Below are 12,805 nucleotides of genomic sequence, written 5' to 3'. Positions count from 1 at the left end.
CAATCACTAACAGTGTAAATCAGCCTCTTTACTACTGTTCTGAATAAGCATTGTTAAGTCTCAACTGTGGCAAACTTCGGTGCTTTAATACCTTTATTTTCTCTCTTTTGTTCTTTCTGCATTGAATATGTGAGACTAGTGTAACTATCTGGAAGTCTGTGACCACAAAAGGCTATGGAATACTTTTGAATGACAGCAAGATAATATGGCTTTTGTATAATTTGCAGAATAAAAGAGTGTAGTAATAACCCTGTTCACATAATACTGTGGTTCAGGTTGAAGTGGTCATAGCTTGCCGTATGTTTTTTTTTTCGTGGAAATCTAGAACAATTCTTGAGTGACAGATTCTTATTACATTTTTTAGTAACTGATCAATGATCCAAACCTTTACGTTATTTTTGAAGAACACAGTGGCCATAAAAGAGGATTATTTCAGTTTGTAGGCTGTGAAAACCCTATAAATGAAAGACTGGAATGCAGAATGAGACATCCACTGTACATTGATCATTACACATATTACAGCTGCCTACCACATAAAGCCTGAGTTTAGAGCCTACACAATGATCCATATATGCAGAACACTTTTGACACTTCCTCAGGACCCAGCCCTGTTGGCAGATCTGTGTACTGTGTACCAAAATTTTATTTAAAACAAAGATGTAAAAAAAAAAATATCTTAAAGTTTAGAGGAGTAAATAGAATGCAAAACAAAACTGCAAATGCTGAGGAAAGGGATGCTCAGCATTGTATTTTAAAGAAAAAGTTTGGTAGGGAGCAACTTGCAGCAGGTTTTCTGCAATATTATGAATTTCAGCTTTGGAGATGTCCATTTCCTGCAAGACAAATTACCTTTTAATTATAGCAATGAGAATCTATGCTGCCTGCAGTTTTAGAGATCCTGTATGATTGTTGCAAGGCTATATCCAAGAAAGACCATGTATAATAGTTTTGATGTGCCACAAAATAACAAGAGCTTTATTAACAGTCTAATCACTCTTATCTTGCTTTTATTTCAGGCTTATTCTTGGTGCACAACATATGACTAATGAATTGCATACAGATAAGCATCTTGCTTCACTTACATGGCAGTGACAGGGCTGCTGTAATTCAAAATTCATCTTGAATCCTAGGCTCTACGGTCAACAGCATAATCGGCATCGAAATTGACAACGAAATGCAAGGCTGGAGAGTCTCCAATATATAATGTCTGCAAACACCAGGTCTGTCCTTCCTGGAATCTTCACAGATGCTTTCTATTTTTCATACCTTAAAATGCATAGAATTCTACTACTTATGAAATATCATATCAAGCATGTTAAATTAATTTTCCAAAGAAAATAGGGACGTTCTTAAAAATACCACCCCTAAGTGATTTTAGAAGATGTGGTTATCATTTTACACCTTTGATTTGTATGTAAAGGATGGTTTGTAGATGTTACCCTATACATGAGTAAAACCCTGACTGACCGAAAAGGCTGTCCAGAAAAATGAGTAAAGGAATAAAAAAAAAAAAAAACCACAAAACTGATTATGGACATATCAATCAAAGAGAAAATTTCAAATGCACATGGACTAGCAGTGAAGTTCCTACTCTTAACTCCCTACCTGTTAAAACTGATTTAACCGAGTAGCACAAATAGCAAATCTTTAAAAGTAAAGATTCTTGAGTGTATTTAAATTTATATTTTGCTTGAATTTAGTCTGTGGCCCTCAGAGTTATGACAAAATTGGTAATATTTTGTCATACAGTCAAGAAATGAAAAACTGCTGCTGCTGTTTGGCTGATTATGGCCCTTTGTCCCTTGTATTTTATGTTAGTTTCACAAAATGTCACGGTGAAACAACTTGTACAGATGGTGACCTCAGACTTACTGAAATAATTCCTGTTCTGGCACACTTGATTATAGCACTCAGGGTACTTCAGTTGCTTCTGATGTCAGTTAAAGACAGTGTATAATATGACATTCTATCTGTATGAACATACAGTGTTCTCACTATGTTCTGGAGTCCTTAACCTGTCTTATTTCTCTGGAGTTTGCTCAGGTTTAGAGTTTAAAGCCTGCTGCCTCCAGCAGACTAGAAGTGTAACCTCTTTAAGGGCCACCTATACTTAACCTGGAAAAGGAATGTGTAATTTTAATATGTTCGATAAATAACCATAGAATCATTAATGTTGGAAAAGACCTCTAAGATCCTCAAGTCCAACCGTCAACCCAGCACCACCATGCCTCTTAAACCATGTCCTGAATTGCTATGTTTACATATTTTTTGAACACCTTCAGGGATGGTGACTCCACCACCTCCCTGGGCAGCCTGTTCCAATGCCTGACAACCCTTTCGGGTGAAGAGTTTTTCCTAATGTCCAACCTAAACTTCCCCTGATGGCAGCTTGAAGCCATTTCCTCTCGTTCTGTTGCTATTGACTTGGGAGAAGAGACCAACACCCACCTCACTGCAACCTCCTTTCAGGTAGTCGTAGAGAGCAATAAGGTCTCCTCAGCCTCCTCCAGGCTAAACAACCCCAGTTCCCTCAACCTCTCCTCATCAGACTTGTTCTCTGGACCCTTCACCAGCTTTGCTGCCCTTCTCTGGACACGCTCCAGCACCTCAATGTCCTTCTTGTAGTGAGGGTCCCAAAACTGAACACAGAATTCAGGGTGCGGCCTCACCGGTGCCAAGTACAGGGGCACGATCACTGCCCTACTCCTGCCGGCCACACTATTCCTGATACAAGCCAGGATGCTGTTGGCCTTCTTGGTCACCTGGGCATGCTGCTGGCTCATGTTCAGCTGCTCTCCTTCTCCGCCAGGCAGCTTTCCAGCCACTCTTCCCCAAGCCTGTAGCATTGCATGGGGCTGTTGTGACCCAAGTGCCAGGACCCAGCACTTGGCCTTGTTGAATCTCATACAGTTGACCTCAGCCCACTGATCCAGCCTGTCCCAGGTCCCTCTGCAGAGCCGTCCTACCCTTGAGGAGATCAACACTCCTGCCCAATTTGGTGTCATCTGCAAACTTACCAAATCGCTCTTACTCATCAATTTACAGTAATCATTTTCTTAAGTAGTTGGTGCAAATTCTATGATGGGCACATGGACTACATTGAGTCACTTTGCCTGAAACGATGCTGTCTGTAATGGTCTCCACTGAAGGTTAGTGAGAATTCTCTGAAGTCATGTCTGTGTAAACTAACCTAGCAAACTAATGAGAAATGTAGCTGTGAAAGAGAAATCTCTTTACTCCCCCTCACACTGCTGAGACCAGCTGACTGCAGCTACTGCTGTAGTTCGAAATACATCTACATGGCTCCTTATGCATAGGCTTTGCTGACAGCAAAGCTATGCCATGTGTGTAATGACATGTTGAAAGACAGTATGTTTGCTTTATTCTAGCACTGCATTTAAAAGGTGGGGTTTTTTTTAGAGAATGGTAGTTTCCCTTTAGCTGTAAAATTTCTGTCTAAAACCTCTGCTGTTCTTAGATCCCTCCTGCCTAGCTCTCGGCAAAAGACGCACTACACCGGTGCGGGGATGAGGGAGAAAGTAATGCATTAGCGTTCCCTCCCGCTCAGCGGGAGCATTAATGCGGCGGCAGTGACGGAGGGAGGGAGGGAGGGAGGAAATAGCTAACTGTACCCTGGCGGTTCCTCGGGTGCCGGCCGGCCACCCACCCGCAAGGCCGGGACGGGCGGACTGACTGCCGCACTGGAGCGGGGGTGGGCGCGCGCAGCAGCGACGGTTAACAGCGGCAAGGAACACCCGCGCCCTTGCGGCGCCAGTAGCGCAGCGCCAACGGGACGGCTGTTGCCGCGGCCATTTTGAATGTGTGCAAGCAGGGGGCTGGGGGGGGCGGTGGGGGTGGCAGCCAATCGGGGCGGCGGCCTGACGCGCCACGTGGCGGCGACCGGGCGGGCCGGCGGCGGTTGGGATCCCGGGGAGACGGCGCGCGAGCGGCGGGTGGCTGTGCGGAGGTGGGCGGCCCCTGTCAGGGCTGGCAGCGGGCTCGAAAGGAGGTGCGGGGTTACCTCGGTACTCCGCGGCCCGGGGTTGGGACCGGGGACCGGGCCTGCGCGTGGGGGATAGTCCGTGCTGCCATGGAGGAGCGGGTAGGGGGCTGACGGCCCAGCTGGGAGGCCGCAGGGACTGGCTGAGGTCCCTTCCGGGGAGGTCTGAGCCCGGGGCGGGGGGCTGCGGGGTGGGAGGGAGCGACTGTCGCTGCTCCCTCCCCCCCGGGTGGCTCCTGTCACATCCCGGAGGCCGTCGGCTCCAGTCCCCAGTTCGTGCTGGCTTCATGGTGCACTCTGTTGGGGAAGCGGAGCGCTGAACTGGTTTCCTGAGTTGGTGGCGATATTGAGTGGGTGAAACATAAAAACCCTATTTTACTCCAGTTATAACCAGGTTGTTAATTTGTGTATGCCAGGTGGATGCTGTATTATGTACTACAATACAGTGGTCCAGCAGGTCAAGTAAAATGTGTTTAGCTCCAGCAGACCACTGGGCCATGCTTAATAAGGTGTATAAGCAGAGAGTAAGCATGAGGTTAAGCTTCCTGTGTGTGAGTTCCGGATGTAGAGTGTGGTCATTGTTTCTGCAGTCAGTGGTCATGGGTGGAATTTTTTTGACCCCCTGTAAATTTGCCCAGCTGTTTTTGAATTACTGTAAACTTACAGCTTCCTAGAAACTCTTAGCATGGGATCGAATTTCTCAGTTTTACTATGTTTCTGTTTTTAATTTGTCACCAGCCAATATCATGCGATGGCTTCTTGATCTGTATTGAAAGAGATAGTAAATAACTGTCCCCTGTGTACATTGTCAGAGCCAGTCAAGGTATAATAGGGTTTTGTCAGATGCTGTAACTCCCATGCTGGAGAGTTCTAGTTTACATAGTTGTTTCTCAGTTGGAAGTTATTGTGGGTCCGATGAGTTTGACCCTCTTCCTTTCTGCTGGCAAGTGGGTTGAACCTCAGTGCTATGGCCAGGAGCTCCTTTCTTTATTTCAGTTAGAGGTGTGGTGTTCAGGTGTTACAATGAAAGCCACTATGAAAGAATATGGCTGAAACTCTGGAGATAACATGCTAATCTGTTGTGTTTTGATACATCACCTGAAGTTGGTGGTGCTTTACAACTGATGGTTGCTTTCTGGAGCCGCAGTGTTGGATTATAATTTAGTTGTTTCTGTTCCTGTGGCCACAGTTTAGTCATTATCTAATGCTAGCAAACCAGAGCTAAAATAAGAGAGAGAAAAGGGTGTAGAGGAACTATTATTAGAGTTTCTATTCCTATTATTATTACAGTTTCAGTCATCTAAATACTAATAATGTGATTATTTTTTTCTAAATTATATTCTTACAAGTGGCTGTCCTCACCTGCTTGTACATATCTAGTAATTCTTGTCCCATGTTAACACAGAGTGTTTCAGAAAATTGGCTGAAGCTTTCTAGTCTTTAGCAATATGAAAAACTGTTTGCAGTGCGAACAATGTTTGGTATCATATGTGGAATACTTACGCTGTCTGAAGTAATAAATAAGTAGATAAATAAATGGGTCCTTTAAATATACTGACAAATGTTCCTACCAAGACCGTGGAATAATTTACTCTTAATACCTGTGCCACAGCAGGATTTAGAGATCCTACTTGGGAGTTAGTACTGTTTTGCTGCATGGGTACTAATGTGTAACAAATAATTATGCCTGAAAAGTGTTTTCCTAAATGTACTGGGATAAGCACATAGGGTATGCAGTATCAAAAATATTTAGGAAAACACACATTTTATTCTGTGTTTGGTTGAAGTAGCAGAGAAGCTCGCTACTAGTCCTCTGTGGAATATTAATTTGTATCCCTTGATGTTGGGTCAGGGAGTGTCTAAGGCTTTCAGGAGTCTGCACACCCTAAGTCTACAAAATTAAATTTTAAGAGAAAAGCAAAAACTTTACAGCAGTTAGTGCTTGAACATTAGGCCTTTTGTGTTTTGAGTATACCTATTTTTGTGGGAAAATAAAAATGCAGGTTTGTTCATTTCCCACTTATTCATTCAGCAGTACTTACACAGGTAGTGAGCATTACAAGATGCCAGTGTTTTACCTGCCTTTACATCAAAGACATGTAAATGCTATATGATATGCATTAACATATTCATGTTTTGGGTATGCATGTTGAATTGAGACTGTGTTGCAAAATCAATTATACATTGGAAAAAGTTTATACTTTTTTCTTCCTCCCTTATTTTAGACATTTATCACAGAAAAGAAATGATTGAATCAGTAAAAATAAGAAGACAGTGCATGCGAGATTTCTACTCGCATTATGAACATCTTTGTGCTCTTCAAGGCTCTGTCCCACTAAAAGCTGTGAAGGCTAACCTGACTCAGGGTGCTCTTGACCTAAATGTAGATCGCATCAAAGCTGCTGATTGGACACCACTTCTGAATGCTATCAGGGATAATAAGACTCTGACTTCTATTGGAATAAGAAGTTTTCATCAACAGGGTCTTGGAGAATCAGGTTTGTAGTGATGGTTATAAAAGATAAATGTGCTGATGTATGTATGTTAGAATTGGTCGTATAAAACTTTTCAGTGATTGAATACATGGGGGGAGGAATTGTAATACCTAAGGAATTATTTCTATTTAAGAAAAGCAGCAAAGAAGCAAGGTGTGATTATGACTGCTTTCAAGTCAATAGGGACTGCATTTTACTGATGTGTGGTTTTTGTTGTTTACTAGGTGTTGACAGGTATAAAACTTACTTTAGAAGGAGAATCCCAGCGGTTCGATCAAAAGACTTGACTGGCCAACTATGCAGAGCTGTCAAAGGCTGTCTCAGTATTTCAGATGTACTAAAAAACTTAGAACTGCAGGGTTTGCTTCTGAGGGAGAGAGATCTAATACTTTTAACAAAGGTGAGAATATATTAGTGTACAAATAAATGGAAAATATGCTTAGATCATGGAGAAGTAGCAACTATATTTTATAAATATTTGTCATGGACAAGGATGTTCCTCTTCTGAGATATCTTGCTGTTATTTGTCGTGTGAGTTATTCTGCCGAGATATTTAATATAACCTAGTTGTGCTGAATCGGTCAAAATCGTGTAACCTTCCCTTGCCATGATTCATTAAGCCTTATTAGAAAGTTCTTAGCAACGTCTCTGCCTTGTGTTTGGGGCGTATAACATATGCTTGTGACTGAAACCACTGTGTGTGTACATGACAGAAGGAGAGTTGTATCACAGCAAGGAGATAAAAACAGGTCTTCAAGATGTGTTAGTGGAACACTCTCCAGTTTGCTGTGCATGGCTTCTAGGAAAGGACATTGCTGCTTGTTGCCCATAGGCTGCAGTGGCTTCTGTGCTAAAGAAATCAACCAGCTTAAACTGAGCTTTAAGGTTCACTTGTTTTGACCTTCCTCTGAACCCCGCAGAGTTTCTTGTAGGGTGCACAAAGAGTTCTGAGCAGTTTGTGTGACTTGGTCTTTTCTCTGTTTGTATTTTTGCTTGTCAAGCCAGTTAACGTTGTTTTTATTCTGAAGGGCTTGGCCACAGCTTCATCTCTGGACAGCGTCTCTTTAGCCCACTGTCCAATTGGAGATGGTGGATTAGAAAGTAAGTTCAGAATCAAAAATGTATAAATATACTTACCTCTTTTTAGTCCTTTAAATAGGTAAGTAAGTTTTTTAGTGCTTCCACTCCTGTTTTAAATTTGTCTGTAGTGATTGAGATAAAAATCTTCACTTTATTTTACAATAACATTTAAAGACTTGAATTTCTTCAATTGATGCTAGTAAATAGCCATACTACTTTACGATGATGTTTATACTTTTATTTAAAACAACAGTCATAATATTTGTTTGAGGTTAACTCTTTCTTGATTTGTTCATGTTTACATAGGTAGATGGAAATAAAGTATGTTTTAGCTTGTTCAGATAGTCTTTGCTAAACAATTGCACTAGAAGTACATAATCTTGGAAAATTTTATATGTATTTAAAATATACAGTGTATTTCAACACTAGTTCTTTGTCAAGGCTTTTGCCTATGAAAGGTGATTCAGCTTCTTAATATGGCAGTGAAAAAGTGTGTTGTGTTAGTCGGGCTGTGATGTGTATAGATAACATGCATGATTTTGTTTTCTTCAGCAATCTGTCAGAGTGTAAAGAACTCAGCTACTATCAGATATGTAAACTTCACGGGATGTAGCCTCACATGGCGAGGGGCAGAACATATAGCAAATGTATTAAAGGTAATTTAATCACCTTTCTTAGAACGAAATGTTCACAAGAACTTAACTACATTTGATTTTTTTCTTTTACTTTCAAGCTCTAAATCTGTCAAAGCACTTTGTGAGCAGTATATGTGAATACTGAAGTTAAGTATGTGAATAGTCCTTCTGAAATTTGTGACTTTGTATGCCAAAAGTAGCTTAATTTACTGGTGTGGGATTTAAATATGCTATTTTTTAGTAAACATCAGTTAACACACCAGTCTGAGTTGTTAATCATTAGTCTTTAAATGAGGATTAGGGCTGTAAAGGTCCAACATCTGTTTTGGGGTGCACTTCTTTCATTGTCACAAATTTTGAAAAATGTCTTAAGTATTCTTAAGCTTTGGCTAAGAATAATTGAGTTTACAGTTGAAAAGCTACTAATTAGCTCATTAGTAAGCTTGTAACTAGTACAGTTTTCTAATTAATGTTACATTGGTTTGCATGAAAGCACGTAATTTCCTAGTGTGTGGTTCCTATTCAAGATGGGTTGAAAGTGTCTGTCTGCCAAAAGAAGGTAATAAGATGTTTTGTAGCCTTGTTCAATAATTTGCGTTGCAAATTGGATGATCAGAGCAAACATGACTTAACTGTCGTGTTTAAAAATACTTGTATTCGTTGAACACAGAAATGGTATAACTGTGTTTCTTACATGACCACTAAAGCCATTAAACATCAGTTACAAACAAAGATAACTTGTGATCTCATTGTCAGTAATGGCTTTGCCTGTGCACTTGGTAACAGCTTCTTTGTTTGCAAAGCACCAGGCAATGAAAAGACATGGTGAAGCCTGGGCTGAAAGCCTGCGTTACAGGAGACCTGACCTAGACTATATGGCCGGCTTGAGGCGGATTACTTTCAACTGCAACATGCTTGTTGGAGATAGAGGAGCAAGTGCCTTCGCAGAGTGCCTAGGAGAGGACCTTTGGCTAAAAGGTATTGTGAAATATTGAGTCTTAAGATATAGTATTGGCAGGCAGAAAATTTAGAATTATCAGTTATAGCAAATGTAGCCAGAAGAGTAGCTCACTATTTATCTAGGAAAGAGTAATCTTTTTTTAAAAAAAATTTCCTCTTTTGTATTGTCAAAGTGTCATCTAGTATTGTCCTCTGGTATTTTTGAGAAGTAATTTGTTCTACTGTGTATCTGTACAAAATGACTGACGGTGGTGGTGTACATCATAGCATTCTGTACATGCAATCAAATTGTTGATTTTTTTCAACAGTTCAAAACCTGTTGAAATTGTTTCATAGTTTGAACCAGGTGTACAGATAACATGCATACTGATGGAAGAGGACCAGATTAGAGAGTGCTTAAGCAAACTGGACATACAGAATTCCATAGGCCCTGGTGGGATGCATCCAAAAGTGCTGAGGGAGCTAGCTGATGTCATTTTGAGGCCATTCTCAATAATCTTTGTAGGATCATGGTGCCTGGGGACTGGAGGATAGCAAATGTCACTCCCGTCTTCAGGAAGGCTGGGAAGAAGGACCCAATCAGCCATACTTGGATCCCTGGGAAGGTGGGGATGTGCTGCCACCCAGGGGGACCTCAACAGGCTGGAGAAATGGGCTGATGGGAACCTCATGAAGTTTAACAAAAGGATGTGCAAAGCCCTGCACCTGGGCAGGAATAATTCCATGCAGCAGAATGTGGTGGGGGCTGTGTAGCTGGAAAGCAGCCTAGCAAAAAGGGTCCTGGTGGTCCTGGTGAAGAACAAGCTAACCGTGAGCCAGCGAAGTGCCTTTCTGGCAAAGAAGGCTAACGGTATCTTGTGCTGCATTAAGTACAGCCTTGTGATCAGGTTGGGGGAGGTGATTCTTCCCCTCTACTCAGCACTGGTGAGGCCAGAGCTGAGCTTCCCTGGACAGGAGAGAGCTGAAGGTACTGGAGAGAGTCCGATGAAGGGCCACTAAAATGCTGAGGGGACTGGAGCAAGCCTGGTTTCAGGAAAGGCTGAGGAAGGTGGGACTGTTCAGCCCAGAGAAGAGAAGGCTCAGGGTGGGTCTCCTCAAGTCATACAAATATCTGAAGGGAGGCTGTAAAGAAGATGGAGCGAGGTCTTTCCAGTGATGTCTTGTGACAAGGCAAGAGGAAGTGGGCATAGGCTGAAACACTGGAGGTTCCTTCTGAACATCAAGAAACACTTTACTGTGAGGGTGGGTGAGCAGTGGCACAGATTGTCCACTGTGGTTGTAGAGTCTTCATCCTTACATCTTTAAGAGCTGTCTGGGCATGGTATGGGGCAAGTGGCTTTAACTGAGCCTTCTTGAGCAGGGCGGTTTGGCAAGATGACCTCCAGAGGTCCTCAACCAGTCTGTGATACTCTGCATGCACAGGATGAAATAAACACAAAAGCCATGATAGTACTATTGCATGGTGACCATGTAACTTACTGATGTGTGCAAGCGGTGAACTTGTAGAAGCATTGACTCAGACTTTTTAGATATAAAAACACATACATATGACGTTACCTTGGGCAGTTTAATTAATTGGTGCCTGGGAATATTATATCTGCCAGGAATTGTCAAGAAAAGTGATTTTTGTATTCTTTCCTTTGCAGTTGTTCGGCAGTTATTTCTTAATGTTGATCTATAATACTGGTTTAAATTTCTAGTTTTATTCTCCAAAAGTAATGCTCTTGTTTTTACACATGGCTGTTATTGTCATGTCCTCTTTTCTCATGCTTCATGTTCTATGAAATGGAGGTTTTGAGCAGGTGTGGATTAATTGTATTAGATATTGACTTCTGGTTATGCCACTGAATTTTTTTTTTTACCTCCTTAAACATTTTAGCACTTGATTTGCAGCAGTGTGGAATATCCAATGAAGGAGCAAGGTCATTAATAGATGCTCTTCAAACTAATACAACATTAGTGGTACTTGATGTAAGAAAAAATCCATTAATTGGTATGTATCTGCATCTACCTTTGTCCTCTTTGTGGTTTTTGTTTGTTTGTTTTTAAATTATTTTTATTTTCAGTAGCTCTCAGGGGAAAAACAAATGGCTTTTAAGGCAAAAACCTGCAACAGTATTTTGCTAAACAGTTTTAAAATGGGGGAAGGGGACAGGGTAGATAATGAGTATTGCTTATTCAATGATCTGTTTGTTTGCATGAACAATTGTCTCATACAGGAAATTCTTAATAAGATATCTTAATTGATTCCAGATCACTTTATGATGAAAAACATTATTGAAAGACTTCTTATGAATGGAAATAGTGTTAATTCGGAGGTATGTATTAGGTATTTTGGAGTGAGTTTGGGGTTTTCTATGTAGCTGCCATTGCTTTTTTTTTTTTTAAAGGACAACGTTCAGAATTAATCTAAACCAGCTATTCCAGTAATAAACAGAAGTCTGAATTTTAAGCAGTTTATAAAACATACAAAAAAACATTATGAAGGAAAAAGCTAAAAACACTAGCAGTAACATATTGTGTTGGGTATTTTGTATGGTTTCTTATGTAATTTAAGATGTAATGTGGAATAAAATTAGGATATCCATTTAATGAAAAGAAAAATGGAAATGTGCCTGTATACTTGGGCATTACCGTAGAATGTTACGTAAATATTGCTGCTGGACTGCTGGAAGATTTTCTACTAAATGTGTCTTTCTTGTTAACATGGCAACAATAACTTTTATTTAAAAAGGAAATCACAATTTGAAATTTAGAACTTGATTTATTTTGAAACTTTTTTTGTCAATAATTTACATAATTAAGATTTTTAAAATTTACTCAAGACTACCCTTTTGGATACTAACTATCTAAGAAACCAGAGTTTAGTTGAAGTGCAGTACCCCTTGCCATCTCTATCTAATAGTCCATAGAGAGTTTACAGTAACGTGCATAAACTGAATAGCGGGACCATTTATGATTAGATATGCTGTTTAAATACTGAGTCTTTTGTTTATAACACAGAAATCAGATTCAGTTCCCAAAGGAGAGAGCAAACAAATGAGTATACTCTCGATCTTCTTTTCACAGATCTGCAACAATTCCAGATCTTGTTCTGGAACTTATTGCTCTTTTGGTTTTGAAAAGGCTTAAAAGTCAGAGCTATGGATCTGTAGGGAGTATCTAATAAACTGAGAAGTTTGTGTGTAGAATTCCTTGAGGATTAATACAGTTTTCCACTTCAATCTCTTAAAGACTTTTTTTCTGGAGAAACTGAGGATGGTTGTGGAGGAGTACTTTCTCCTTGGCAGATGGAATCAACACTTGCAAAATATTGCAGGGATTACATGAAAACAGCATTTGCCTTGAGATGCTCAAGATGACTGGAAAGTTGAACCGTAAAAAGAAGCAACTCTCTGGGGAATCTCCCATATGCTAAGAGATCACTCAACTCAAGACATTTGTTTTATATTCATCCAGGTAGTGCAGTAACTTAAGATTTACTGGCGATGCTAGTAATTCTGCCTACCTCATTAACAATATGAATTTAAAAGGACTGACCACCAGCGTGCTGAGTAACTGTGGTTCTTCCACAGATAAAATTGGCCTTGATCCTTTATTTTGTAAGCTTGGTGAGCAGGCTGTTGTAAATAACA

The 12,805-nt window shown here is 40.6% G+C and overlaps 1 protein-coding gene across 4 annotated transcripts in view; it reads left to right on the top strand.

Moving 5' to 3' along the window:
* Positions 1–1,133: 1,133 nt before the first annotated feature.
* CEP78 (centrosomal protein 78) overlaps positions 1,134–12,805 on the top strand; it is a 30,108-nt gene continuing 18,436 nt past the window's right edge. Inside the window, exons 1-8 of one of the 4 annotated variants that reach the window (XM_075078380.1) lie at positions 1,134–1,220; positions 6,226–6,498; positions 6,720–6,895; positions 7,524–7,596; positions 8,128–8,231; positions 9,014–9,188; positions 11,050–11,163; positions 11,424–11,488. In XM_075078380.1, the coding sequence (XP_074934481.1) occupies positions 6,246–6,498; positions 6,720–6,895; positions 7,524–7,596; positions 8,128–8,231; positions 9,014–9,188; positions 11,050–11,163; positions 11,424–11,488 (960 nt within the window). In that variant the 5' untranslated portion in view covers positions 1,134–1,220; positions 6,226–6,245. Of the gene's footprint in view, positions 1,221–3,885; positions 4,010–4,205; positions 4,351–6,225; positions 6,499–6,719; positions 6,896–7,523; positions 7,597–8,127; positions 8,232–9,013; positions 9,189–11,049; positions 11,164–11,423; positions 11,489–12,805 lie in introns of those variants that run through there. The other 3 variants (XM_075078379.1, XM_075078382.1, XM_075078381.1) reach the window with 3 other exon arrangements.

This window comes from Phalacrocorax aristotelis, chromosome Z, assembly GCF_949628215.1.
Source record: "Phalacrocorax aristotelis chromosome Z, bGulAri2.1, whole genome shotgun sequence".
NCBI lineage: Eukaryota > Metazoa > Chordata > Aves > Suliformes > Phalacrocoracidae > Phalacrocorax > Phalacrocorax aristotelis.
The sequence above is the reverse complement of the archived record's forward strand: the minus strand, read 5'-3'. Positions and strand labels throughout refer to the sequence as shown.